The following is a 27,414-nucleotide window of genomic DNA, read 5'->3' as shown; positions in this document are numbered from 1 at the left end:
GCATCCCATCGGCCTTACGCCTCTGCCAGCATAAGGGGCACGGAATCCGCTTCTTGAAAAGCCATAGTGACAACGGAGCGTCAACCGCCGGTTGTATGGTTGCAAACGCAAGATTATGGTGTAGCGGCTTGCTGCTGCTCACAGTCTGCCGGCTGGGCAGCGCGCCCTGCTCCCGCTTGGCGGCGGCGCTCTCGAAGATTCCTCGGCCAAATGGCGGTGGGCTCCACGCTACCGGGTTCCTAAGCAACACGCAATGGGTCGGATCAAACCTGGTGGCTTCTGCTGGCTCCATGCCGAGGAACGTACTCCGGCAATCACCGGTAAGAAATAGCACGACGAATTACAGCGCGAAGAGGCGTTCGGACGTACGAGCGACCAATGTAGCTGATGCAACTGCGACGGGCACTACAAACCTGCATGGAGCCAATCCGGGGAGTGTGTTGGGTCGACTGTGGATGACCTTGAAGCGGATATTCGGTGGACGCGGCGCAAGGGGCGATGTTCCTGTTGCACCGGGAGCCGCTAACGGCCTCAGGGCCTTAAAGGTACAGGGGGCGCGTCCGATGCCAGCTTTCAACTTCCAAATGGCGCTTCCGGTGGCGGACGGCGTGTCAAGCGCTGGCAGCGTGGATGCGGCACCATACGGACCTCTGGTGAACTCACAGCCCTCAGCGGTCATGTCAATGTTCGTGGAGCGGGCGCCCTTGAGGGTGCGCGAAGCCGTGAAGAGCACTGTGGCCGCTCTGGTGGGGACGTTCTACCGCTACTGCGTGGAAACGACGATGATAACCACGGCGGAACGCCTGGCGGCGCTCATACACAGCATGCAGATGACCGGGTACATGCTGTGGAACGCCGAGTGCCGCTACTGCCTGGCACAGCAGCTGCAGCCGGAGCCTGTCGGGAAGCAGTCGGCCGCGGCTTCGTCCCCGGAGGCGATGGACACTGCCGGCGCGCAGCTGAAGGACGACATCATCCCGAACTACAACACCGACAGCCTACTGTCGTACATCAAGCGCCTGCCAGACGACACAGCGAACTCGCTGCTCGAGAACATCACATCGGGGGTGCTCGACGCCATGCAGGAGTCGACCGACATGGTGGTGGAGTCGCTGACGGGGATGGCAATGGCGCAGCAACCGCCGCCGCAGCCCGTGCAGCCCGGAGCCACCGCATCGCCACGAGTTATCATACAGCAAACGGGATCCTCATGCGTCCAGCTGTGCTTCTGGCAGCTGGCGCTGGGATACTGCCTCCGCGACCAAGAGGCCAAACTGGAGTTACAGAAAGCACTTAAAGGCAGTTAATGTGTCATATAGCTAGTTTCTGCTTCTTAGACGCTCGCTTTGCCCTCAAGCGGCTGGCTTCGTCCGCGCCTACGTGGCCCTGCGCACAAATGAGCGACTCTGCAGCAGCCCAGAAACCCACCTCGACGAAGCGGAGGATCGAAAACAGTCCGTTGTTTAGCTCAAAGGCGCCCTCTTTGGCGGCGGACTCGACGGACTCCTGCATTGGTTTACACCACGCGAAATGGGGACCCACCTCGATGTTTTGGCTGTCGGATGCACCGACTTTCTTCAGGTGCAGCAGCTGGTTCACGGGGATCGGCTGGTAGTCCAGAAGTTGCACGTCCTTTAAGCCGGCGCACTCCAGCGAGCGTATCAGGTGGTCTATGGCTTCAGCGTTTCCGTACATCTTGGGGAAAGGTCCCCTGGGGTTGGGGTTGGGCAGCACGCGCAGCAAGTCGAAGAGCACCTTCGGCGGAGTGGCGACTGTATCCATGGGTTTGGCCGCATCGGGCAGCGGCGGGCGTTTGCCGCCGTGCAACGTGATCATAGACTCAACGGGGATGACGTTGTGGGGGTCGAGCGGAGCAAGCGCGGCCACGTCGGGTCTGGTGATGAACACGTGGCGGCGGGTGCTGTCCTGGTCGGGTTCAGAACGATGCGCGAAGTTGGACGGCGATATGTACTTCTCGGCCTCCTTTTCGGAGCTGGCGGCTTTCTCCACAGCGACCTCGGGGCGCCTGGTGGCGAAGAAGAAGACCCTGTCCAGGTCGTCGTATTCCAGGCCGACGCAGAAAAGGTGCTTGCGCAGCTCTACCACAGCGTGCATGTCCGCAGTTGCCACCCGCTTGCTGGAATCCATGTGGGCTTTTATGAAAGAAGGGCCTATGTTGCCGAAGATCTGGCGAATGGTGCTGACGCCGTTGCGGTGCGACTTCTCCGCGAAGACGTCCAAGCCCACCTCAGACGCGACGCGGAACTGCACGAACAGCGATCTCACTTGCGTGAACTGCGCCTTGGTTCCGTAGAAATACTCCGTGTGGAGCCAAAAGTGCCACAATGCGATTTTATCGGACGCGGTTGGTTTGCACTTGGTCTCACCAGCCACATTCGCGCCCACCACAAGCTGGGTCAGCAGCACACGTGCATCTACGAGACGACCCATGTTGAGCAGGAACCTCAGGTGAAGCATGGTGTAGTGCATGTCGAAGGGCAGACTCTGCTGGGCCTCGCTGAGGAAGGCGGCTGCGGCGTCCACGTCGCCGAAGCAACGGACCTCGGTGTCGGCCGCGTACCAGTACAGCTCCCAGCTGAGCAGCTCGCGCTTAGTGAGGATCACCTGCAGGTCTTCGTGCCACTTCACGCGCCCCAGGTTGCGACGGACGTAGTTGAGGTAGTGGATGAGCCTGGCCGGCTGCACCGCGGTGGAGGAGTCCGACGCGTCGAACCGCAGGATGTGCCGCAGCTGCGTCTCGTCGGCGCCGGTCTCGCCATCCTCAACGAGGCGCAGACCGGGGTCTATCAGCCTCCCGAACTCTGTGGCCGCGGACTCGCCGCCGTCGTCCAAATAGGCAGCCAGTACAAACTGCATCTTTCCTACGCGCAATAACGGCGACAGACACCGCAAACCCACCGTCGTCCTGCAAGTAGTTGCGTATCGCGTAACGCAGCGTTTCGACAGCTGAAAATAGTTGTGAAGTTGCCACTGGATCGGTGTACCTTTCTCACGCCGGTCGTTCGCCAGCAGGAACTGGAAGTACATGTACCAAAGGCTGTCTGAGAATATGTGCGGCGACAAGGCGCCTCGGAGCGTGAATAAGACCCTGGCGGCCAGTTCGGAGGCGGGAAGGCCGAGGGGGTTGCTCTCCTCGTACTTAATGATCTCTGTCCAGAACCCGACCTGACGCTGCTGTTCGGCCGTTTGCTCGGCGTTAAGCTGGCGCCTCCTGGCGGGCTGCGCAGGAAGCACATTTCTGTACATCCCGGAGAGCTTCTCATATACTGCAACCGACGTCTCATAGGTTGTCTTGGCCTCAGAGAGCAGCTTCGTGCAAAGCACATTGGCTGCGCTTGCGATATTCTCGAAGGCCGAATAGCCATCCAGGGCTTGCTTCAGGTTGTTAGTAGGCGACCGTAGCCACTGGCACAGTTTATAATAGGTCTACACGCACCCACCCTGTGGAACATCTTACGAATGTGGTTCACGTCGCCGTATAGCTGCACGTAGGTCTGCTCGCCCTTGTCCAGGCTGTTCACGCCGCGAAAGACCACCTGCTCCGTTTCGGACGGGTACAGAGGGATCGATACCGACACCGTTTCGGAGTCCTGACACAGATTAATACACAGCACGCGGCAACTCACGGGAGGGAAGAGGTTTGGCAGCAATCCGGTGTGCACATTGTGGTCCATGAGGTTGCAGTTGTAGATCTTCACCAGCACTACAATCAGCTCCCTCCACAGCGGGTCGGACCGCAGGTCCATGCCAACCTGCAGCGCGTTGTCGCACGGACCTTTCGCCCTACCTTGTCCACCGCGGTGAAGAGCCCTGCGATATACTCGTGTACTGAAGCCATGCAGTAGAGGAACTTGAGGTAGCATATGTAGAGGTCGTAATCATCCATCTCCTTCATTGCACTGACGTAGGCGTCGAAGGCCTTACGCGTCTGCTTGTGGTAGACGTGGTACAGCGCACAGCGGTGATGGGCCTTCCAATAGTTAGGAAAGACACGACATGCCTCCTCCAGCAGCCCTCCATCCTTGGAAGCCTGCAGAAAGTATCAAAACCTCATTTGTAGAAGGCTTCTGTGACCACATTCGCCTCATCGCTGTGTTTTCAAGTTGAGGTGCCACGTCGCAAGGGGTGCGACGGCAGCCTCCACAGCACACAGTAGCCAAAGATTATTTATTCGCTCACCTTAATGTAGGTGAACCAAACCTGGTCATCCTCAATCGACTCCAACAACACCGCCTTCCCCGGTTCATTCTTCGGCTTAACGCCGTTTAACATGGGTGGAAGAAGCGGCGAACTGCCGTGTAGGACGGAGTGGAGCAGCTTGTTCGCCGTCACAACCCTGGCGGGCTGCGGCTTGCCCTGCTCCTCCATGGTGGATCAGTGAGTAAAAACGCAGCCTGAAGGAGGCTTCTCGACAGCGCGAGCTGCCGTTTAGGGCACCCTCTCTACGTGGTGTGGACACATCACGACACTACATCACGGCAAAGAAATCGACTACTTCCAATATATTCAACTCTTTGAGTCTGTTAGTAATAACCGATGTCACCGCCGGATGGCAAAAGCGGACGTTCAGTTAACGTACGCTAGCAGTCTTGGCGCGAGCAGAAAGTAGAAGCCCAGAGACCTTCTAAGGTCGATGACGCCTACCGTCAACATCACAGTATATTAGCCGTTGACTGCGTCGCGTATACAATGCTTCCATGCGGACGATCAAGAAAAATCGCCGTGACATGATCGCCTGGCTAGGTAGACTAAAATGCTTCTCGGTAGGAGGAATTATGATCACGTACTCCAGCGCAAGGGTGTAGCCACATACTCCAAGGCTCCATTGCGACATGCTGTACCGTTTTAGCGAACGAGCTAGACACCGCGGGGAGTAGCACGTACGATACATATGCCAGATGCCTTAGCCGGGGATATATTTGGCGTATTATTATAAAGCAGTGATAAGTTAGCCGTAATACAGCCAAACAAAGAGTATGTAGCTCAAAAAGATTATGAGATAACAGACACCATGTAGACATGGCACGGAAGAGAATAAAAGACAACCGTCAACTCCAGGTAGCGATTATGATACACCATTTGCAACACGGGGTGTGTGTCTGAATTAACGACGCGCGCGTAAAGTCTGCGCAGCCGTTAGCCGACTACACGCAAAAAAGGCGAGTGTCACGACTGCGAGGCCGCCCTTAGTCTGTAGGTGCGCAAGCAGCGAAAAACAGGTTTCAAGACTAATCTGTCTCGATACAGCTACGTAGTCATAGCAAAATTCGAATACACATCGCCAATTGACTGAAAGAACTGCCCTGTTGGGAATACTGCACATCGCCATCGGGCCGCCAGCACCGCTGCGCGACCTGGCGGGGAGTGCCAAGGCTGCTGCAGACATTGCTAATATCGGTTTATGAACCTCTGTCGTGCCGCGCGTATCCACAGCAGCGGGCGAGGGGATACTCGGCTTGTTCCTGCCGGAAGCATATCGCGATACACACCTGGGCTATCACAATGAATAGGCCTGTATCCGCATTGTTGGCCGTCGCTGGCTGCATAGTTGCATCAGTCAACTTCGTGCAGCCAGTTGTCGCCGATCTTTACGTCCCAGATCCTCCGGTAAGTTTTGGCGATGCGTGGCAAAGGCAGCAGACTTCACATACCAAAAATGGTCTGGGATGTCGGTATTGATAACTCATGGCGGCGTTAGAGTCGCTTTACATTGCCTGTTGTGATGTTTGGCTCCCTAATGATCTTGTAGTTGGCTGAGCAACTCACGGAGGAGACCTACGAGCAGTTCCTCCGGAGCACTGACAAGACTGCCATCGTCTTCTCGTACCCTTCCGCGGCGGTGTTCGGACCTGGTAGCACCGTGGAAATCGCCGTGGTGAGCAAGATCCTTGAGGGCAACAGCATGGTAAGACGTTGTGCCCTGAAGCTCATGACGATCAGTGCAAATTTGGCATGTACCAAGTCAACCTCACCCTCAGCTCCCCTGTCGAGGCCATGAAAACGTCCCTCAGCTACATGAAGGACGGCCAGCTCATCACAATGCCGACTGAGCCGAAGAGGGTCACGGATATTATGGCGTGGATCACCCAGCAAAGGATTTGCGAAATGAGGCTGCCTTCAGTGGAGTCTTCACGCTACTACCTCAGGGCCATCGAAAGCGGCCATGTGAACACCCTGCTTTTCATGGGCGAGGGGCACCACGATCCTGAACTGGAGAAGAAGGTGTACGACACTCTGTTGAGCACTGGATTGAAGTCACCGTTCATGGTTGCAGACCGCGACGACATCATCCAGTACATCTACAGGTTGCACACCCTGGTAAGCACAAACGTCCAACGCATGCAAATCTGGCGCAGAGTGAGGACACTATGAAGCCCGTGGGAGTCATGGTGACGCGCAACAACCTCACACAGCACCCGATCAAAATCTACTGGAAGGACCTGCATGACGTGGAAGCCCTCACCAAGTTCTTCTTCCGCGAGCTTATCCCGCCGGTGCACGGCACGCATTCATACATGCTTGACTCGGTCCTGGCCACGAACAAGACGATGGTCTACATCTACACCAAGGAGGAGCTCATCGAGGTACGTAAGGAGGACGACGCTCTGACAGCAATGTAGTATGTTATCGACGTAAACTGGCTGAACAAGTTCGCGCGCAAGCACAGCGACAGATTTGTGTTCATTCACTCCAAGGGTGACGAGGCTGTCGAAAAACGCCTCAACCAGCTCTTGATCATCGACAGCGACTACGTGGATACGGCCGTTCGTGCGTTCGAGCTGCACCCCGAGAGGGGAGAGTTCGTCAAGTACAAGCCCATCGACATGCAAGATGGTGTCATAACGCAAGTGGTACGTGAGCGAACATGGCGAATCAGAAGCTGCAGAAACTCATGAACTTCGTAAACGATCTGCGTAACGGTAAAATCAGGCATTTCGTTAAGTCGGAGCTGGCTGTGCCTGAGAACATCGACGTCGGACACGTCAAAACCATTGTCGGAGAGGACTTCCACAGGCGCGTGATAGAATCCGACGTCGACGTGCTGATCGTGTTCTTCTCGCCATGGTAGGTGGTCGGACGGAGTCACACAAGTTTATTCAGGTGTGGGCACTGCCACCACGCTAAGCGCGTCTTCCGCGATCTGGGCAGGCGCCTGAAGAAGGACAAGTCCGTGATGATTGCCAAGTTCGACGCGTTCAACAATGAGGTCGAACACATGTCGTTCACGGAGTACCCGACGATCATGCTCTTCCCGCACGGCGCAAAGGACGATCCCATCCGATACACCGGTGATATCTCGCTTCAGTCCCTGGCTCTCTTCCTTGAGAACGAGTGCAAGAAGCGCTACATCAACGCAGCGGAGGTTCTGCAACGTGAGGTTCACCAAGAGCGTCTGTTCGAAGAGCACGACGAACTGTAAGGCAGTTGCCGGCGCCCGGACGTCCGCGTCGTTGGACATGAACCACAGCTATAATAAACTCACATGCCCGTTCTTGGGCTTTATTGCAACGTTTAATGTCTGTTTGTGGGCATGAGTCTGTAGGTCAATCAGGCGCTGCGTGTTCCGCCTTCAGGGGTCATGTTTACAGCAGATTCCAACTAAGGCAGCGCGTCACCATGGCGCACGCCAGCATCACTGCCGCATGCTATTACACGGAACACCTCTGGACGTCGCCTGTTGGTAGCAGCACAACCAGCTGCTAGTAGCGATGTCCACATTCAATGCGCCTCAAGGGTGACGCGAAGGTTGCAAAACAAGTGCCTATACGTTTTAGTCATTATTGACATCACATGATAGCTGGAACTGGCACGCAGGAAGCTACGCCAGAATTGGCCAACGCTAAACCTCTTAAGGATTGACAAACGGTATGTTCGCAGAAAGGGCCATTTTAGGCACGAGACGAACTACCTACGGGTATTACCCCGTTTTATAGGCTCAGTCGCCAGTAGCGAGCGCTTGCGCTTGCAAACGTTCTTGCGGACGCGCGCCTTCAGCTGAGGCAGAAGCTTTGCTATGTAGAAGCACGACTTGATCCCCGGAAGCACTTGCGATTGTTGCACAGCGGAGGATGAGAGAGGGGAGAAGCTAATGTTGGTGAAATCAACCGGAGGCAACGCGTAGGGGCCGTTGCCCTCCAGCACCAGCCGGGGGTGCCAACTGGGGTCGGGGAGCTCGTCGAGTGCGATGTGAGGTGCAGCAATCCGCTGCACGTTCCTGTCCACCAGCTTGCCGTTGTCGAAGCAGTAGTCCCACGTAGGCACAACTGAAGTGCTCGGCTCCCTGACCATGGGCATGCCGCCGTTCAGCCTGTTCACCGCGGACAACACGTCGTTGACCTGGTCCCTCGTTATGCAAAGGTCGGTGCAAATACGGTCGCACAGCTGCGCAGAAAAATCGTCAAGCGCAGTTTCCTTAATGGATCCGCTGGAAAGCAGGTTGCGGGCGATGGGCTGAAGCTCCGCGTTACGGTACGCCGCGTGCGCAGAGGGAAATTTCTGCATGTCGAAATTTTGAACATCGGAAAACGTCCTCAGCCCCAGCGAAAACCACGTACTCACCAACCGCAGACGCTTCTCTATCTCGATGCGCGCAACTATGAGACGAGTCAGCTTTATGTGGTCCTCCTCGGAATGAAGGCGCATCAGCGGCGACAGCCGCCAGTACGCGGCCTTCTCAATCTGGTTCATGGATTTGAACGCTTCCTCCCTGGCAGGGTAGTCGTGCCAGAACCGGTGAATTAGGATGCGCTTGTGGCAGATGCGATCGTCCAGCATGGAGTTGTAAATCTCGACCAGCCGAAGCTTGAAGTCGATTTCTGGGGGAGTGTCCCAGGGTTCAAACTCCAAGTCTTTGATCAAACTCTCAGCGTCGTTGTTGTGTTCCATCTCCAGTTCGTCGCGGTACACGTTATAGCCGTTCATGTTCTGGAAGAATTTAAGCCTCGGCCCGACGGTGGCCCTCATGTTCACGGCACGAGGAATCAGATCGACGTGATGAACGTTCTCGTCAACGTTGCCGGATGGTCTATACGCCCTCGGCTTCTCTTTACTGTGGGCTTTTTGCACCAAGTTGAAGAAACTGTTGAGGCGCTGGAACGCCTCCTGACTCTTCACCGGAGAGCGCATGCGACGCACATCTGGAAATGGACTGAACGGAGAATGAATGTAAAACTCGTTGTAGTGGTTCTCACATTCCGTAGCCGACTTGTTTTTGGTGCATCTGCGATTAACCATCTCGGCCACTTGGTTCCAATTACCGAAACCAAATTTACTGATACCCTCCAGAAGCAGCAGCTCGGCATCCGCATTCCAGTCACCGAAAATGGCAAACGAGTTCGGAGCGATTGGTATGTACTTGTGGGTGTTCTTGTGCTCGTTCTTTTCCGCCCCTTTGCACGCGCACGGAATGCAAAGATCAAAGTCGACGCATTCAACACAACGAATCCGGAACGTGCCAAGTGGTAGGGCGCACTGGCACGCATTGCAATAAAAGTCTAGGGCTAGTGGCCCGGGGTCGAATTCATGTTCACCTGTAGTAGGGTTCAAATTCCACATGCAGTACTTTTCTACCCCTCCAACGTAATGTTCAACGTCCTCCTTGACGAGCTGAGAGGTGAGGCTACTCGCCGAGTCAGAGGTCATATCATCTCCCCTGCTGTTGCCTGGCGCTGAAACTGTTACTGCCACCGGTGTCTCAACAACTGGAGCTTTCTGTTCAGTCCTTGTGGCATTGACGTTGTCCACGATCATATCATCTCCCTTATTGCTGCTGGGCGCTGAAACTGTTACTGCCACCGGTGTCTCAACAACTGGAGCTTTCTGTTCAGTCCTTGTGGCATTGACGTTGTCCACGATCATATCATCTCCCTTATTGCTGCTGGGCGCTGAAGCTGCTGCTGCCACGGGTGTATCAACAACGTGAGTTTGTTGTTCCCTAGTTGCGGCATTGAAGTTGTCCACGGTCATATCATCTCCCTTATTGCTGCTGGGCGCTGAAGCTGCTGCTGCCACGGGTGTATCAACAACGGGAGCCTGCTGTTCATTACTTGTGGGCTTGATGCTGTCCACGGTCATATCATCTCCCTTATTGCTGATGGGCGCTGGAACCGCTGCTGCCACGGGTGTATCAACAACGTGAGTTTGTTGTTCCCTAGTTGCGGCATTGAAGTTGTCCACGGTCATATCATCTCCCTTATTGCTGATGGGCGCTGAAGCTGCTGCTGCCACGGGTGTCTCAACAACGGGAGCCTGCTGTTCATTACTTGTGGGCTTGATGCTGTCAATCGTCACGTCATCTCCCTTATTGCTGATGGGCGCTGAAGCTGCTGCTGCCACGGGTGTCTCAACAACGGGAGCCTGTTGTTCAGGTTTTTTTATTTTGAAACTGTCGATGGTCATCTGACGTAAGTTAGATGTAGATTGCGTCTTCCTGGAATCGTTGGTAGATCGAACGCCAGCGCCCTGGGACCGAGGTGTTCCTCCGCCTTTGCGATTGGATGGAGTACTAACATCAAGGTTTGGCGGTAGTGAGGGACGCCAGAAAGAGTTAGCTGAGAGGGGATTGGGAGGAGTAAACTGCTCTTTGCTGCCAGAAGATGCTTTCGCCGTAGAACGAGAGGTCACAGCAGCCCGTGATGCGCGGGCCGGAGGTGTAGAGATCGTCGATGTGTCACCTTGATCTACTTTAGCGGACGACGGTGACTCGATGCCGGACGCAGCGGATGCTGCATCTGACAGGAGTTCTACGGTGTTGTAAGCAGCTTTCACAGATTCGTTTGAATCTATCGACCGAATTTTTCCGTTTGCGTCAACGGCACCCCTAACAGCACGACGCTCCACCTTCGCACGAACAGCAGGTTTGGATGCACCACTATTGACCGCGCTAAGGGGGGAACCATCACCTTTCCTTACCTTGGAAGCCCCAACGTCACTAGCTTTGCTGGCCTCGCTAACCTGGGATCCGCCGCCTTTGCTGACATCGCTAACCTGGGATCCGCCGCCTTTGCTGACATCGCTGACCTGGGATCCGCCGCCTTTGCTGACATCGCTGACCTGAGATCCGTCGCCTTTGCTGACATCGCTGACCTGAGATCCGCCGCCTTTGCCTACCCTGGTAACAGACGCTGGAGTTGATGTCTCACAATAGTCGCTGAAATCATCACTGTAACCTAAACTGCAATCCAGGGAATCCGAGCTATCCGCGCAGTTAATGCCTCGACGTACTCCACCAGTACGGACGCCGAAAGCCGCTCCATAATCCTCCTCGATATCGCTGCACTCAATGTCAACATCCGCGTTATCGTCGTCTGATGCGTCTTTATTCGCCGGGTCATCAGCGTCGCTGGTGTAAGAGCTTGCGGCGGCGGAATCATTCATGTACGATTCAGCACTACCCATATCGCCAAATTCGCTGCAATCAATATCAACATTTTCGATTGTATCAGATGAAACGCTGAAGGAATCCGCTACAGTGGCGGAATCCCGCGCGTCAGGCTCAGCCTCGACGTCCGCAATATCGCCGTCAGGTGATACATCGTCGCCCCTTCCACACGAAGTTAAACGTAACTTAACCGTGTCACACGTAGGATAGCTCGGGCCGTAGATCTCGCAGTTCGTGGTGCCATCCGTAGAGCACTCCTCTGGTGTGGATTGCAGAAGCTTTACGTCAAACTCCGAATCAACAGTTGGCGCCTCCAAATTGGCGCCTGACAGATCTTCTGCAGTTGCACGGCCCTTTTCCAGCGAATCGCAACTTCTCCCAGATTCCGCTGAAGCTGCGTCCGACGTTGTCGCGAGAAACGCTTGCGATGATGACCGAAGGCGTCCCGCGTCATGTGTAGCGGATACGTCCTCGGTTACTTGTAGGTGATCATTTTCATGAGGTATGTCGGTACCCAAAGGCCCGGAGCCGCGAGTGCGGCCCCTGCACTGCGTAGATTTCGCCTTAACTCCATAATTCGCCATGTCGACGTTCACGAGAGCGTCCTGCGCGGATTTTACCGCCAGCCAAACAGCCACGCATTTTGCAGAGCATTAATCAGGGCGGTTTGCAACCCTGCAGATGCCTCCTGTCCTAACGGTCGCTTAAATGAGACGTGTTCTCCCGATGTGCGCAGTATCCTCCCTTCTGAGTAAATTCCGTCGCACAGACGGAAAGGGCATACGTATATTCACCAATTTAATCAGTCCGCCAGTTGTTAAAGTCTTAGATATATCTTACCGACGGAGCGGAGAGCCGTGGAAGGCATTGCGAATAGGGCACCATAACAGCAACGCCATTCATGTTGCCCGCAGCGCTGTCTACCAGTGTGTTTTTAAAATGTGTGGCTGCAGGGGGCAACGGAATCTGCGGGCCTAGCCTGTGAGAGTATATAAAGTTGAGTCGATATCACTTCGCTGGCGCGCGTCTGTCCGTATCCAAGGAAAGCAATCTCGATACGCAATTTCCCGCCATTTTCGCCGACACATTTGCGTCTATAATGAGTGTAACGGAAATGCATCTTACACATTGGTCATAACTATGCCTTCCCGCTGACTGCGAAACATCAGAGACACAGCTGCTAGGCAGCGTTACCGCACCGTTGTGGCAATCAGAATTGCATGCAACATAGTAGTTGAGTAGATTCCAAATGTCGGTGCAAGCGGAGGAGATTGCGGACGGCAGGAAGGAGTCAGTACCCAACCATGCTGGCCTCGATTCCCTGTAAGTCGGAGCCGGGCAGCCAAATATACTAGTAGGGGCGATCCAGATGAGTACATCAAGGTGTTGCAAGACGTATCGGTGTTGGTGGTCGGGGCAGGTGGTGTCGGGTGCGAGGTTATCAAGAATCTCATTCTCTGCGGGCTGCGAAAACTGGTCATAGTGGACCTCGACACCATAGACATATCTAATTTGAACCGGCAGTTCCTCTACAAGCGGCAGCATGTGAAGAGATACAAAGCAGAGGTTGCCTGCGAGCGCGCTCGAGAGGCGGCGCCGGGATGTGACATATCGGCCATGGTCGTCGACGTGCTAACATGGCGCCCACAGGATGTGGCATGCTACGACGCGGTGCTTAATGCACTCGACAACGTGAGAGCGCGCTCCCACATCAACTATTGTTGTATGCATGCAGGTTGGTTCGGCCACTGGTTTCGCATAAAACATGATGTGCAGGAGTCCCGCTGATTGAGTCGGGGAGCAGCGGGTTCAATGGGCAGGTCTACCCAATACTACGCGGAGTTACACCTTGCTACGACTGTCACGCAAAGCCGCGCAGCAAGTCATATCCGGTTTGCACTATTCGTCAAATCCCGGAGAAGCCGGAACACTGCATCGCCTGGGCCCGCCAACTCTACGAGTTGATCTTCGGTGCGAAGGATAATGGGAATATTCTGAGCGACCTGGCAATACCTCCCATGCCGGTTGGTGAGGGAGTGAAGGTAGAGCAAGCGCGCAGTTGGGTTCGTGATGTCTTCACCTTTCTTTTTGACACGCAAATCGCGGAACTCATCGACCTAAAGGATAGGTGGACGGGAAGGCAGGCTCCGCAGTGTATAAACTATCCGTTTACATCTGGAGATGCGGATGCCGCCGGGAATTCCGTGGAGGAAAAGCTGCCTGAGAATTTGGAAGATGAAGATGAAGCCGCTGATGTCTCTAAAAGGGGTCGCGTGGAAAATAGTACGCACAGTTCAGACGACGACTCACCCCAAGCCAAATCAAGAAAAATCTATGCGCATACAGTGGAATCTCAAAGCGACGCGCTCAGTGAACCGATTTCCCCGAACGTGGCGAAACAAAATCAACAAGAGATGAAGATTGCTGACAAGTTTCGCACGTGCGACACCAACGAGTTGGCTGAACAGTTCATAAGCTCTGTGATGCAACTGTTACTTGATCGGCCGGATGATTTGGGCCGCGCCGTGTTCGACAAGGACGACCCGCTGTGCATACAGTTCGTGGCGGCCGCGGCGAATCTGCGCATGATAAACTTCCACATACCGCAGGTCAGCGCTTGGGACGTTCAGTCCATAGCAGGGGCGATCATACCCGCTATTGCTGCGACCAACGCCATTGTCGCCGCAGCCCAGGTGATGCAACTCGTACATCTCCTGCATGCGCGACGGGCGGGAGGCGGAACGATTTCCAGGGAAACCTTGGAGGCGAGCCGTTGCAGATTCGTCTGGGTAAAGTCGTGCGTGACCGGCTCCACACCCCTGAAGAAGGGGGCGCTATGCAGCCCTGATGTGCTTGACATGCCAAACGCCAGCTGCACCGTGTGCCAACAACAGCTTGCACGGGTAGAGCTGCATTCCCTGGAACACTGGACCCTGGCAAAGTTCGCATCGCGCATATGCAACGAACGCATGGGAATGGAGGCCGTCAGTATAGATGTCGATGGGCGGAACATACTTGACCCCGACTTTATGGAGGAAGACGAGACGTACGCCAAGCGGATCAGGGAATGGACCATGCTGCAACATGGGCTGCAGCACCAATCCATTCTGACTCTCACATCGTCGGTTAGCGGCAAGCAGCTGGAATTGCAACTGCTAGTGGAACCTTCGGTGTCGTCAGATGATTTCGTTTTGAGTGGATTCGATTGACCGCCGTTGTAACTTCAAACAATGTAGTATGAGCTAGTTTCAGGTCCAAGGTTATGCGTGGAATACCGCGATGATTCCAACTACTCCGCGCTGCGAATTCAGTTTGCATAACTGTGTGGTGCGCGTTCACGCAATGGATAAAACGTTTGGACGCGAATTAACATTCAAAGTTAGTGGCGTCCACGCATGAGGGCGGCATCGTAGTGATTGCCAGACATTTCGGGTTTTCTTCATAGAGCCCAGCGACAAACCACCCACACAGTTGGGGAATGTAAATGTGTTCATCTGTTCACGAATCGTGGGCATGAGTGCATCGCCAGAGATACACGTGGCGGCATGGTGTGATTTACATATTGGTATGTGTACATTAAAATGCCCTAGCGCGCCACGTCATGGAGGCTGGAGTTTCAGGTTGGTCCTGATGAACGCCACAATCCGCTCGGCATCCTCGGGAGATACGTCGGGGTAGCGTTCCAGCTCCGAGGATGACAGCGAGACCATGTCCCCTACATTATTAAATCCGCACATGCGCAACGACGCAATGACTTCGGGCGCGACTGGGAGCACGGAGACGTCGACGGCGGCAGCTGCGTCCTCGGGCGGGCTAGTGAATTTCTCGAAGTTCCGCGCGTTAATGGGAGAAGGATCGGTGTACTCCTCCACCTGCAGCTCGTCGGCCAGCCACTCAAGCGTGTCCTTCTGTGGTCGATTGGGTGGAATCTTCGGCAGGGAGTACGGGGCCTGCGGTATCTCCTTGACGTCGTCGGGGGTACCAATGTACTCGCAGTCAGACTCTTTCACCGGAGGCGACAGATTCAATTCGTGCAAGTTGTACACGGGAGGGCCACCCATCAAGTCTTGACGGTGCTGAAGAGCCTGATACTTGTCGATCTTCTCCCATGTGTCACGCAGTTGCTCGTCCTCGCCGTCAAAATCTACGTCCTGCGACAGCTGCCGCTTGAGCTCCCTCAGCCACGCAAGGCTCTCCAGCAAACCGAACTCCAACGCTGCTTTCGGGGTGGTGGAACGGTCCGTCCACACCTCCACCACGAGTTGCTCGCGTGGGTCGGGGCACGAGTTGGAGATTATGTCCCAGCGTTGGCCGAGCAGTTTGTGCACAGCCAATCGAACCATGCGACACCCGCCGAAGAAAGTTGTCATAGGGTAAAAACCCTCTTCCTGGACTTCTTTTATCCAACGGCGCTTCATGCACACACCGTCTGCGCCCTCCTCCTGACGGTACAGACCTGCACGGGGTGAGCGCACGGGTGAATTTCATACCTTTATCGTCAGCAAGCCAGACCCCCCGGCCCCATTCGATTTTCAGCTCTATATCAAGTTCGCCGCCCTCTTCGATCTTCGCGATGTACGTGTCTGGTGACGCAACCCGCACAAACGATGGCCATTCGAGACTTCCCGCGCACACCATAGCAGGGCCACGAAGCAGCATGCGTACGCGCGCCTCCTCACCCGGTTTTAGCGTCTCCAGCGCTACCTGACAGCATATGGTGACCACAATCAAGGTGCTCACCCCATTCAAATTAAGTGCGATATTCAGCAGATCGTCCACTACGCCAGGGATGGTAGTGTCTTCCCGCATGTTGTGAATTTTAACGGCAACAACGCCGTGGCCAGGGCTACGAGACAGGGTCAACACCTTCAGCAATGAGCCTATAGTCCAGCCCATGGTGATTGGATATGGACCGAGGTAAAACTTTTGGTAGAGCCGGCCTGGAGGTGTATGACCAACTGCATGAATTCAAAGTACCGGTGTCGGGGATAGAGATGAGCTCGCTAGCGGTTTTCACCTTAGTAGGTGAGTCGAGGTCCAGGCCGATCCAGCCGCCAAAGATCCTGCAGTCATTGTAGCCCAGGCCGCCACGGTCCTCCTCCATAAACCACGTCGGCTGGAACATCGACGGGGTGTACAGGGGGTTGCTGCCGCCATATGCAGCTACGTCAACCTTTCCGTAGGTGTCGTTGTAGAACTCCCAAACCAGCGGATAGGAGGTGATGTTCGTATCCTGCACGAAGTCGGCGCAGTTAGCGAAGCACCTACCACGCCGCGCAAAAAACCCCAATACTCCAGCGGCTTGCGCAGAGCATAGGGCTCCGTTATCGACGGATTCCGCGCCGACTTGGGAAGTACCGGTTGGCCGATGTCTGGCCATTGCCCTGAGCAAGATGAACGTCGCTACCGGCCGCCGTACCCTGGGTGACTACATGCCAATTCCTCCACGTGTGGCTCTCGCCTTCAATGATGCCCTTGCGTTTGAGCTCATCAATGCGTTCTGCGGTAACCGATGGCTCAACACCGCTCAGCGACTCGGGATGTAGCTCAGCCTTCTCCGGGTTCAGCGCCCGGATTCGCAGCCGCCCAGCTCGGCGGCTGCCGTGAAGCCGGATGGGCAAACGCTGCGGATTACATGTGTAGCAAGCTTCGAGTGCTCTTCTGTGTCGAGTGATGAAGAGCTGCGGCGTTAGTCGTAACGCCAAGGTCGGGGCTGCACATGGATTCTTATCTCGCACGGCAATAGAGTCCACGAGATCAGAGAAAAGTGAAAAAAATACTAATGAAATGAAGCCTGCATTTTTCATTACAAAGTTTGGCAGTGGAAACTGATGCATACACACCTGATAGACAGGCAAATTAGCTCCTGGCAAGCTCGACCAACGGAGAAGGTCGTCTAATGGACGCGATAACGGCTGCATCGGTCACCCTAGCGTATGAAGGCGACGACTGTGGCAATGACGCTTGCGCCGGGCTGTCTTCCATCGTAAAGCATGAGTTTGCAAGCATCGGCGTGCAGTGTCAGTCGGTCCGACTTGAAACACTGCTCGATAGACAGCGCTATGAAGTCAGCAAATCAAATGCGTATACGAACTCCGAAGCCAATGAAGATATAGCCTGTACCCTCGTGGACATATGCAGAGGAAAACAAGGTTGTAGAGATTCACCGGCTCTCACCACTCTGGTACTGGTTGTGGACAGCAAGGTACGCGCACCAGCGCTCGACAATATCTTGGTTACGCTTCAAGAGTGGCTCGCAGACTTTAGGATCAGCAAGACACTACTTAAAGGGTTGTGCTGCACGGTGGTTGCCTGCAGATCTGACGCGGGCACAGCCAACACGGCAAACGATGGGCACCCGAGCAGGGAGGTGATCGATGCTGTAATCGCATTAGAGAATTCAATGGAAGCTCTAGGTGCACATATAATCTTGAGAGATACATTGTGTTTTGGCCCGACTGACATCGGACAAATTGTCACATTTACCAACCTAGTCAGCGAGGCATGGGACGCTATCAACTTCGCCGCAACCCGTAACGAGTCTAATGTCAACTATGTTGGCGATATATCGGGACAGCATGCACTTAGTGTGCCTTCTGAAGGGCGCCCTGAACTTCACCGCCATCGAGGGTCTGACTCCTCGCCTGGAGGGGGCCACCAAAAAACATCATCTTACGTGACGTTAAATGCCGCAGCGCATACGTGTTGTCGGTCAGGTCATACAGCAACTCCAAATGGCCATCCGGGGAATGACACTTCAAGCAATACAAAGTGTTGCGAAGCAGGGGGTGACCAGGGCACGTGCCACTGCAATGATGCACTTAACGGAAGTTCCTCGCAAGCCGACGACTACACTTCTGACGAAGAAGAGAATACAAACACGGTGCAAGTAGCAGGATGCATGGCGGAATCTGACATCGAAAACGTGGCTCTGGATGGGGGAAAGATGGTCACCGAGACGCAGCGACAGTCACTCACCAAGCAGGGCTACAAACTCATCGGCGAACATAGCGCCATAAAACTATGCCGTTGGACAAAAGCGCGTGTTCGTGGCCATGGAGGCTGTTACAAGCACACATTCTATGGCATCAAATCCAACCAGTGCATGGAAATGACTCCCAGCCTAGCCTGTGCTAACAAATGCGTATTCTGCTGGAGACACCACACTAACCCAGCATTGACTCGTTGGAAGGGGACCATAGATGACCCAGATTTCCTGGCTGAGGAATCAGTCAAGGCGCATTTGCGATTGATCAAGGAGCTGAGAGGTACGGTTCACTCAACTGTGTCATGGATGTGTCAGGTATATTTGATACCAAAAGTGATAGGCTTAAAGAAGCCATGCAAGTGCGGCACTGTGCCCTTTCGCTCGTAGGAGAACCTATCATGTACCCGCTCATCAACGAGCTCCTTCTGGAGCTGCATCAGAGAAACATATCGTCTTTCTTGGTCACCAATGCCCAGTTTCCAAAAGCTATGGAGGGTCTCCGGCAGGTAACGCAGCTCTACCTGTCCATCGATGCGGCGGACGAAACGAGTCTCAAAAAAATTGGTAGGAACTGATGACGCTCTTGGCGCATTACATACAGACCGTCCCCTCTTCCGAGATTTCTGGGCAAGATTCAACCGCTGCATAAAGCTGCTCAAGCAGAGAAAGGAACGAACGGTTTTCCGGCTGACGCTGGTGAAGCATTTCAATATAACGGTATGCGATGAATGAGATTCACCTGATCCCGTTTAGGAACAAAGAGATGAAATCGGAAACTACGGTCGGCTCATTGAACTGGGTGAGCCCGATTTCATCGAAATAAAAGCGGTGACTTTCTGCGGAACCGTGCACGATAATGCTATCACAATGGAAAACGTTCCATGGCATGACGAAGTAAGAGTGATGTGGCCAATATATCTCATGGTCAGGTGATACAATACGCGGCAGCACTCGTGGACGCTTCACCGTTCACACGGGAGAACTACGCCATTGCCTGTGAGCACCGTCACTCGTGTTGTGTTCTTGTTGCGAAAAAAAGGTTAGATCAGCAAAATGGCGCTTTGTCGCATTTTTCGCAGTTTCTGTGTAGACGGGAAATGGCACACGTGGATCGACTACGACAAATTTCACGAACTGGTATCTATTTTTTCTCAGTATCCCATCTGGAAACAGGCAACAAGTGGGCGAGAGTTCCACGGCGTCGAGTACTCGATAGAGACGCCGGAATGGGCACTCTTCGGTTCAAAAGAGCAAGGATTCGATCCCATTGATACAAGGTATGTGATGTGGAAATAGGTTTGCACATTCCGAAGGGTATACACCAAAGGGCGGAAAAAGCTGTTTGGACCACCAACATCGCCACCAAGCGCATCAACGTGAATAAGGAGCTAATGCTGAGTATTTCGTATGATCCAGATCTAAATGACTTGGCCTATACTTCACCTGCCCCCCCTACTCGGTCAGGGTTGTGTCTCCGTCTGGCACGTTTGTTTGCTCCATTTATAGGATCCACCATGTTCTCCGAAAACGCAACACATTTTTATTTTTGTCTGTCGTAGCTATTCGTATCGAACCAGACTGTCTAAACGAACACAGTAGCATCACTGCAACTTGATGAATCAGTATAATTACAAATAATGAGGAAACATCCAATTCATAGGTCTCCCAACACGACTTGGGAGGCGTAAATGCCACTTCATCGCACTTGTTTTGTGTTTATATATGAACAGTGTAATCAAGATTTACGATATGGGGGGAAGGTTACACTCGCATGGTTACCGTTGCACAACTTTATGATGTATAGGTGGGGATATGATGGACTAGTGACTTGGGGCTTGTACATGCTAGGAAAAATATAGGAAGCATTTTTTGTACGGATTCATAATCCCGAAGTAGAGACATCATATGAGGACCTACCCTACCACATCGATAAAATGTAGTTTCTGCGGTATCAATCATTCGCATCCGTTTAGTCTCACTACAAAATGGCCTTTGAATCCAAGGCGGGGTAGCCGTCAATACCCATGCCCTCGTATATCATTCCATCTACAATATTATTGGTAAATGTGCCAGGGTGTCCAGGCGATCTAGTAACGCATCCCGTATCGAAAACATAACTTTGTATAATGTGTCGGCGTGGCCCTGAAAATGAATGTATTGCTAGAGCAATGATTGTCTCGCCATCTTTAGTCGTGCATGGAACGATGGCAGTGACGGCTTAGACACACCGTTGTTCCCACGGGACTGCCGTCTAGTCGGGACTTAGTAGAAACAAAAGTCGACGAATCACGTCGTTAGATGGCAGACCTGCGGCAATAAAAAAGAAAGTATTCTACGCAACACTGGCGCTAAACAATAGCACTCTAACTCAATAGAGGTGGTACTACTTAGAATCGCGCTGTTATACAATTTAAGGTACAGGCATTATTGTGATCTGCACTCAACAGGTGCTCTGCATTACCATAACAGGCATTTTAACTACTTTCCGCACGGCTGTGCGAACATACCAAAGGCCAGGTGTGGCATAAAAAGGTATATAGCGTGATTCACAAACTGCGGATGTACAGATGAAGCCATCATTGCACGGCTATCATCCCATAACTCGAAGAGGCGACCCCTCGCATAGCGTACTTAATAGAAACTGTGACGCCAAGAACTGTATTTTCTCATCTGCTGGCGCCACAGCAGTTGAATACTCTATACACAAATGTCTATAACTACGTTAAAAAAAAATTAGGCATGCATCGTCAGTGTTTGTATTACAACTAGTATTTAGGCCACGAGCCAAAATCGTTCAATATTGAGTCGGCCTTAGACTTCCCGTCCAATGCGGAATCAGGATCATCAAATCCAGACACATCATCGAGTATGGACAATACATCCTTCTGCACATTGCTCAGCGCCTTGAGGAAATCTGGACCACCGATGTTAGGGCGCAGCCTGCGCTTCCTGTAGCCCATGGCCTTAAATACCCTTCTGAAACGCCTCGTAGAAATTTCATCACTTAAGAATGCACCGCTTGCAGATTCGCTCGCATCCCTCAATGATTCTAGGCCTACGTATAGCATAGGAGCAATCCCTACAAAGATCGCTGCGCAATCTTCCGGGTTTTTCGCACATGATCTGTCCCACGTCGCTTTGTGGCCGTAAGCAGACTTGTACTGGGCAGGGTGCTTAATATCGTCCAAGAACTTCTCGACACCATGCACAATTGTACCTATGTTCGCTGCAACTTTCTCAGGCCTGGTGCCCATAGTATCCGCCAGTTCATCGGCCTTTTTATCCGCAGAATGAATGAATTTCCCGAGCATCACGTTGGCGGGCCACAAGTCCCTTAGCTCCTTGTTCCACATGAACCCCATAGAAATAAGTTTTATATTCTCAAGAGATGGTACATTCGTCAAGGCAAGAGGTTGCTGTGCGAGAAAGTCGTAAACTGCTGCTCCCAGGGCCTTCAAGTTGCTTTCACCATCATCTCCCTTCACGGCCAACAGCCAGTCAATACCTTCCTTGAGGTTGCGAGGGAGGTCGGTCAACGACTTGTGCACCATTTTGTAATAAAGCGTTTGTTTAGGCGGCTTGAACGAACGTGTGTGTTGTCTGTCTATTTGAAGGCCCTTTTATAAAGCTGACCTTGTATGTAAACAGCTGCGTCTTATTGGCGGACAAGCACAAAAGCCACAGCTTTCGAATATATGTGTTTAATTAAAATATATAAAGTTTAATATACACCGGACGTGTGGATTATGAAGATGCAATTGTGACAAAGGTGTCGTGTCTTAAACCAATGTGTGCAATTAACGTTGCATGCAGTTTGCGAGTCAGGCATAGACAAGTCTCAGGCAAGGCGACCCACGTTGGTGCTAGAGGTGTTGGGAAAATTTTAGGTGACGCATAATAGTTTAAATGCAGCGATGGTTTACCAGGAGCGTTATAGAGAGCCTAAGTCGTGTATAGCGGCTTGTTCGTTATGAACACATTAATCACCCGATGATGAATGCAGACACTCCGTGTACTGCCTGGCGGATTATCACGATAGTTTTCTACTTTGCACGTTTACAGTAGCTTTTCGTGTCGAGCGTTTATCGACTCAACGGCTGCGCATTACGATGTGAATGCGCCTGCCCGCATATACACATGTTCTCAGCCGTTATCGCGACGTGTTGCGCAGTACATTCCACAATAATCTCCAGTGCTAGTGCGTCAAATGCAACAAAGCGGTGTCTATTTATGTGCTTGCGCTATTAGCACTTGAATCAATGCTCTGATGTGAGCTATATAGGCCCAATTTTAATCCGCATATGCCATTCCCATAAGTGTTACCTCTCGAGTACGTGTCAGACAGTCTAACAGAGTCCAACATTATATAAACTGTACCAACATAAAGGGTTCCTGAATTGCGGCTGGCTCCATCCTACCAGCGATGCTTCCCAGCAGTGCAGATAAGCTTGCATTTCAACAAATTGCAGCGCCGTGCTATTCCATTTCTCGTTTGTCGTTATTTTCACATTTGGAGTGTCACGTATGTGCATCAAGGCAACTGTATATCTGAATATTTACCACAATTAGTATGACCTCTGACCCTTCCAAACTAGGTGTCATCCATCCTCTGACCGGACAAATTACTATATTTTATAGACCCCAGCAATCATTTCCATACTAAGTATTTGATTGTCAGTGTCATGTCTTTGTAAACTGGGAAAGGTAGAGTAGACCGGTCAACCTCTCGCTAGTGTTTACCTACCACCTGTTAGGAGCATTAGGCCCACCCCAAAACACGGCAAACCAGTTGACTAGATAACCCTATCAATCTTTACAAACACTCTTATGTACAACGTTCAGCTTCCGAATAGTCATGAAGTTAGAACAAATGTACTGATTCCGACAAAAAGCCTCATCCAAATTCTAACGTGATCTAACTCCTCATTGAACCGACCGTCTTGGAGCCTATGCCACTGACTTCCGTCACTAACTCAATTTCGCACATCTTCGTCTCATTCCTGGTACAAAACATCCCATTGTTAGTCACATCGTGCTTTCCCATCCCGCTGTGAGGTACGTTGCTGGCTCCGGTAAGACCTAAACCCGTTGTTTCGGAATGGTCAGATATGATTCACTTTTACATTATGTAACATCTTATGATGTGCGCTGTGAACAATTAATGATTATACTAAACCATTCTTGTGTCTCATCACCGATGATCCAACACAGCAAGGTGCCTGGTGGTGGTTGCTTGCCAAGATTTGTGAAATAAATAACGTCCGACACTACGTGCCGAGTAATACTCATTGTCACGTATTAAAGGCGTTGTCTATTTTCTAAATGGTGACAATTCATGAAAATGCCTGCATCCCACCTCTCGTAACTCTCTTGCACCAACTGAACGACCAAGACTTGGTGAGACGTATTTGAATTTAATTCCAACAAGCAGGCACAATACTTCACACAGATTTGATAAACACAAAAAATGATACTGAATTGGCAACCACAGTAATTTCAACAAAAACCTATGATGCCACTGGAGACACAAACTAATGTAACTACCAACATGCACTATGACAATTAAACTCTGTGATTGACAAACGAGTTATCAAACCATGGTTACCAATTACTTGGCGTAGTAGTTCTCGATCTGGATGGTAGACAGCACGATGCCCTTGATGGTGACACATCGGCACTCCAACGGCGGGTTCTGGCGCAGGGTCTCGTATGGTCCTACGAGTTCGCTGTTTAACTTCAGTGTGACAAAATGATTAGTGTGCGATACTTCCAAGGACTGACTGATGTCACTCAAGTTCTTCAGTTCAGCATCGACGTAGACCTGGTCGAAGCAACCGGGTGGGTCCCGGACGTAAGGAGCTGGGCAGTAGAACGCCGCTTCTTTAGCGGCTTGAAGGTAGATCGTGCAACCGATCCGTTGTCGTCCAATAGAATCGTAGAGTTTGGGTGTCTCAGGTTTGAAAAGCTTATCTGATCCGTACGTAACGCCGCACCCTTGCATGTAGGGGTCCGTCATCTCTACGTCAATTTGAATTACGTTCCACGTGTATTCCTCTAACGGTGCTACAGGCGGGGGAATAGCAGCTGCAGCTTCTTCATCGTTGATTTGACCAAAATCTGATTCTGATAGCTCCTTACCGCAAACGAACGTCATCGGCACGTATTCCGAGTGATCTGGATCCGTGGATACCAAAATTGCGCCGCTATCGGATTTGATTCTAAAATCGAAATATTCGTCCGTATAATCTGACAGAATGACTTTGAATCCACCTCTTGTGCCAGCTATTCTCTCGTCGTGTGGCTTTTTAATCAATCTATCTCCTTCTGCCGTAGTATATACTTTGTAATGGTAGTATATTGGAAAATGTGGTAACCAGGTAGGTGGTCCGACGGCATTATTCCCACCGTTGTACAACGCGTGATCCATAACACATCGCATGATGAATTCTGTGCCCGAATGTAGTTTTATAGGCCTCTGTGGCATGTTGTGTAGCGTAATTGATTGCATAGGAGTGCGATCGCCGTATAAGAATGCCACCTCACTCCATGGCAGTAATGAGTAAGGCAGCAATCTTTGATTTGCCTCTTCACGACTTACTGTATACTCATACTCCTCACGACGGTTGGATCTCAAAATTAGCCTAGATGTCTCGTATCCATGTTCATCGACACAACTGCAAGCGTGACTGACGGGCACATTTTGGAAGCTCATCTCGAATACCTGAAATCCTCGAACGGGGTAAAGTGTGACATTGCGCACAGATGTAGGGAATGGCGTAATCTGATTGGAGGAAAGATCGTATAGTGTGGACTCGCAATTGTTTGGAAACAGTTCCTCATTGTGTCCGCATCGAATGCCGGCTTGTTTCTCGCCACTCCTGACATTTAACACCCATTCAGATGTTTCCCCCACACCATAACCTATCTCTTTAATTGTAAGGAAGTCAAAATCACTTGCCGAATGAAACATACCTGGTCTACATCGGTCACAACCAACAATTTTGTAGCGATAACTAGGCGCAAATGAGACGTTCACCACAGCGCGTATCTTTTCAAGAACATATTCGTTTCTAGATATGAATGTCCAGTGATATAAGAACGAGTTGTATCCTTTTCGTAACGCCAGAGGTCTGTCCATACGGTACTTCAGCTTCACCTCTCCTCTCTCCATTTGTGAAACATCTACCTCGAGCACGTCGCCAGTAAATGCTTCGTGGATCAAGATTTCGTCGTAAAGATCGATGTCATGAATTGTTTGTAGTTGACGTAGCGTCAATGACGTGTCCGGCTTGAATTCAGTTTCGTATTCGTGGATAGACGGCATTTGCGACAATGCGGCTGTGGAAGCATCCTCTTCAATGTCGCCGTCTTCTTCGAATTCCGAGTCAGCAGCAGCCGACTTGACTATCTGTTTGGGCAACTTTATGGTCAACGTAGCACCCGGATGTAGCATCACTGAACACCAGGGGCCACGAATAGGCTTGAACCTGTTACGGGCAATTATGCTAGCTATGTCACAAACGTATTCAGTTTTCCAACGAATCTCCATCCTTGCCTTCACGTGACCAGTCTCAGGATCTATGCATCGACATTCGCCGTTGAAGCGGGGTAATGCTACGTCATTAAAATATCTAGCTACAACCCAAGGCTTATGGGTATTAAAATAACGATACAAATATGGTCGAGGAGCAGCTACCACTCTGTCTTCGTACAGGAGGTATTTCATGCAATCGTTCGGTTCTATTCTGCCCTTGCAAACGAAACCAGTACGTAATGTCGACATAGGATTAACTACACAAGAACGTGTGCCAGTGACATGGTCTACAGTCACGTCATTATCTGGAGCAAAGAGTTTCGAGGGACGACTTCCACAGCCTTGCAGTAATTGATGATTAAGGCCTCTGCGCAAGAATACCACACCCAAGCCCTTCCCTATTTTAGATATTTCGTCAACCAATGACGTTGTTGGATCAGATAAATAAACTTCTCTTTCATCGATCTCCCGTAGGCGAGCAAGTTGGCCTTGCAGCGCATCACTCAATACCACATCCCTAGGACCACAGATGAATACCAAACGTTCTTCAGTAATAGCATATATATCGTCATCCATTAGATCAATATGCAAGTCTGTTTGCGACTCCTTTGACACTTTCCGAACATATGGGCGTGGTGCTTCGGTGACCACTACCTTCGAAAAAGGGACGGAATGAAATTTGCCGTCTTCAATCACATAGGTTTTGAGACTGGCGCCATGATCAGCTGTTGGTTGTGGATGCCATACGTACTCAGTTCCGTTGACTTGGCGTGGGCATGCCAGAGTTGCAATCCCAATGTTATCCATGTTTATATGGAATGCAACCAGGGGATTGGTATCCAAAGAGCTCATACCATTCATGAAATCATATTCCACTGCGCATATGAATACAAGCAACTGGAGACTTATTGCGCAAATGGCCAACGGGACTCTCATAAATTTCGCCATGTTTATCATTTGAGTCAGAGGCTAGACAAAAATAATCCTGAGTAAAAATGACCTTCCACCAACCTACAACGCATGATTATATGCATTAAGTAATACGTATGGCTAGTAAATTTTCAAGCAGTAGCAATGAAAATCACACAGCCCCAGCTAGCTGCCTTTTTACAACAGAATTAAAAAAATATATAGGACTGAAAATTGAAGTCACTATAGTGGACAGCAATGGTTGCGTTATACTATTGATAAAAATTAAGATGCAGACTATAACAAGAAAATTATTACATGAGGCATCGTTGCCCTTCCCGAGAAATTTCCTCTCAACTAGACACCCATTATTGGCGATACATTATCATCGCAAGGCTATCACCATTCTCGATGTGGCGATCTACAGCGCATATAACGTTGTGGAGACGATGTCATAGGAGCGTGAAAGGCGTCCATACCTCTTAAAGGATCAGAAGAGGCCCATGGTTGTACCAAATGTTGTGGAGTTGGAAGAACTTGTGAAACGATATTATAATATGCATCTACTAGCACTTGGCATCT

General features: G+C 51.7%; 10 protein-coding genes across 10 annotated transcripts; 4 read left to right on the top strand and 6 right to left on the bottom strand.

Moving 5' to 3' along the window:
- Positions 1-95: 95 nt before the first annotated feature.
- On the top strand, positions 96-1,297 carry BBBOND_0402630 (hypothetical protein; the record flags this gene model as incomplete). The annotated part of the gene is made up of 2 exons (XM_012914507.1): positions 96-500; positions 536-1,297. 2 exons carry the CDS (start codon positions 96-98, stop codon positions 1,295-1,297), a joined length of 1,167 nt encoding a protein of 388 aa, XP_012769961.1.
- Positions 1,298-1,311: 14 nt separating this feature from the next.
- BBBOND_0402620 (-mRNA 3'-end-processing protein RNA14) lies at positions 1,312-4,389 on the bottom strand (the record flags this gene model as incomplete). Its single annotated transcript, XM_012914506.1, has 9 exons — positions 1,312-1,386; positions 1,429-1,506; positions 1,543-2,882; positions 2,920-2,967; positions 3,006-3,426; positions 3,462-3,611; positions 3,648-3,773; positions 3,809-4,051; positions 4,201-4,389. 9 exons carry the CDS (start codon positions 4,387-4,389, stop codon positions 1,312-1,314), a joined length of 2,670 nt encoding a protein of 889 aa, XP_012769960.1.
- Positions 4,390-5,523: 1,134 nt separating this feature from the next.
- On the top strand, positions 5,524-7,441 carry BBBOND_0402610 (protein disulfide-isomerase, putative; the record flags this gene model as incomplete). The annotated part of the gene is made up of 7 exons (XM_012914505.1): positions 5,524-5,628; positions 5,771-5,926; positions 5,962-6,339; positions 6,378-6,605; positions 6,642-6,872; positions 6,908-7,086; positions 7,123-7,441. The coding sequence occupies 7 exons, from the start codon at positions 5,524-5,526 to the stop codon at positions 7,439-7,441; spliced, it is 1,596 nt and encodes a 531-aa protein (XP_012769959.1).
- Positions 7,442-7,926: 485 nt separating this feature from the next.
- BBBOND_0402600 (hypothetical protein, conserved) lies at positions 7,927-11,985 on the bottom strand (the record flags this gene model as incomplete). The annotated part of the gene is made up of 1 exon (XM_012914504.1): positions 7,927-11,985. The coding sequence occupies one exon, from the start codon at positions 11,983-11,985 to the stop codon at positions 7,927-7,929; it is 4,059 nt and encodes a 1,352-aa protein (XP_012769958.1).
- Positions 11,986-12,650: 665 nt separating this feature from the next.
- BBBOND_0402590 (ubiquitin-activating enzyme, putative) lies at positions 12,651-14,610 on the top strand (the record flags this gene model as incomplete). The annotated part of the gene is made up of 3 exons (XM_012914503.1): positions 12,651-12,724; positions 12,760-13,136; positions 13,178-14,610. 3 exons carry the CDS (start codon positions 12,651-12,653, stop codon positions 14,608-14,610), a joined length of 1,884 nt encoding a protein of 627 aa, XP_012769957.1.
- Positions 14,611-15,000: 390 nt separating this feature from the next.
- Positions 15,001-17,208, bottom strand: BBBOND_0402580 (DNA-directed RNA polymerase, alpha subunit, putative; the record flags this gene model as incomplete). Its single annotated transcript, XM_012914502.1, has 6 exons — positions 15,001-15,857; positions 15,892-16,105; positions 16,142-16,341; positions 16,379-16,634; positions 16,670-16,785; positions 16,821-17,208. The coding sequence occupies 6 exons, from the start codon at positions 17,206-17,208 to the stop codon at positions 15,001-15,003; spliced, it is 2,031 nt and encodes a 676-aa protein (XP_012769956.1).
- Positions 17,209-17,300: 92 nt separating this feature from the next.
- Positions 17,301-19,769, top strand: BBBOND_0402570 (-tRNA wybutosine-synthesizing protein 1 homolog; the record flags this gene model as incomplete). Its single annotated transcript, XM_012914501.1, is given in 8 exon segments — positions 17,301-18,669; positions 18,705-18,953; positions 18,991-19,106; positions 19,143-19,283; positions 19,319-19,428; positions 19,469-19,526; positions 19,545-19,666; positions 19,703-19,769. 8 exon segments carry the CDS (start codon positions 17,301-17,303, stop codon positions 19,767-19,769), a joined length of 2,232 nt encoding a protein of 743 aa, XP_012769955.1.
- A 598-nt stretch (positions 19,770-20,367) lies between these two features.
- On the bottom strand, positions 20,368-20,966 carry BBBOND_0402560 (hypothetical protein; the record flags this gene model as incomplete). Its single annotated transcript, XM_012914500.1, has 2 exons — positions 20,368-20,531; positions 20,897-20,966. 2 exons carry the CDS (start codon positions 20,964-20,966, stop codon positions 20,368-20,370), a joined length of 234 nt encoding a protein of 77 aa, XP_012769954.1.
- A 188-nt stretch (positions 20,967-21,154) lies between these two features.
- Positions 21,155-21,940, bottom strand: BBBOND_0402550 (hypothetical protein; the record flags this gene model as incomplete). Its single annotated transcript, XM_012914499.1, has 1 exon — positions 21,155-21,940. One exon carries the CDS (start codon positions 21,938-21,940, stop codon positions 21,155-21,157), a length of 786 nt encoding a protein of 261 aa, XP_012769953.1.
- Positions 21,941-23,997: 2,057 nt separating this feature from the next.
- BBBOND_0402540 (hypothetical protein) lies at positions 23,998-26,871 on the bottom strand (the record flags this gene model as incomplete). Its single annotated transcript, XM_012914498.1, has 1 exon — positions 23,998-26,871. One exon carries the CDS (start codon positions 26,869-26,871, stop codon positions 23,998-24,000), a length of 2,874 nt encoding a protein of 957 aa, XP_012769952.1.
- Between the last annotated feature and the right edge of the window lie 543 nt (positions 26,872-27,414).

The sequence above is a fragment of the Babesia bigemina genome (assembly GCF_000981445.1).
Source record: "Babesia bigemina genome assembly Bbig001, chromosome : IV".
Lineage (NCBI taxonomy): Eukaryota > Apicomplexa > Aconoidasida > Piroplasmida > Babesiidae > Babesia > Babesia bigemina.
This window is presented reverse-complemented; position numbering and strand designations above follow the sequence as displayed.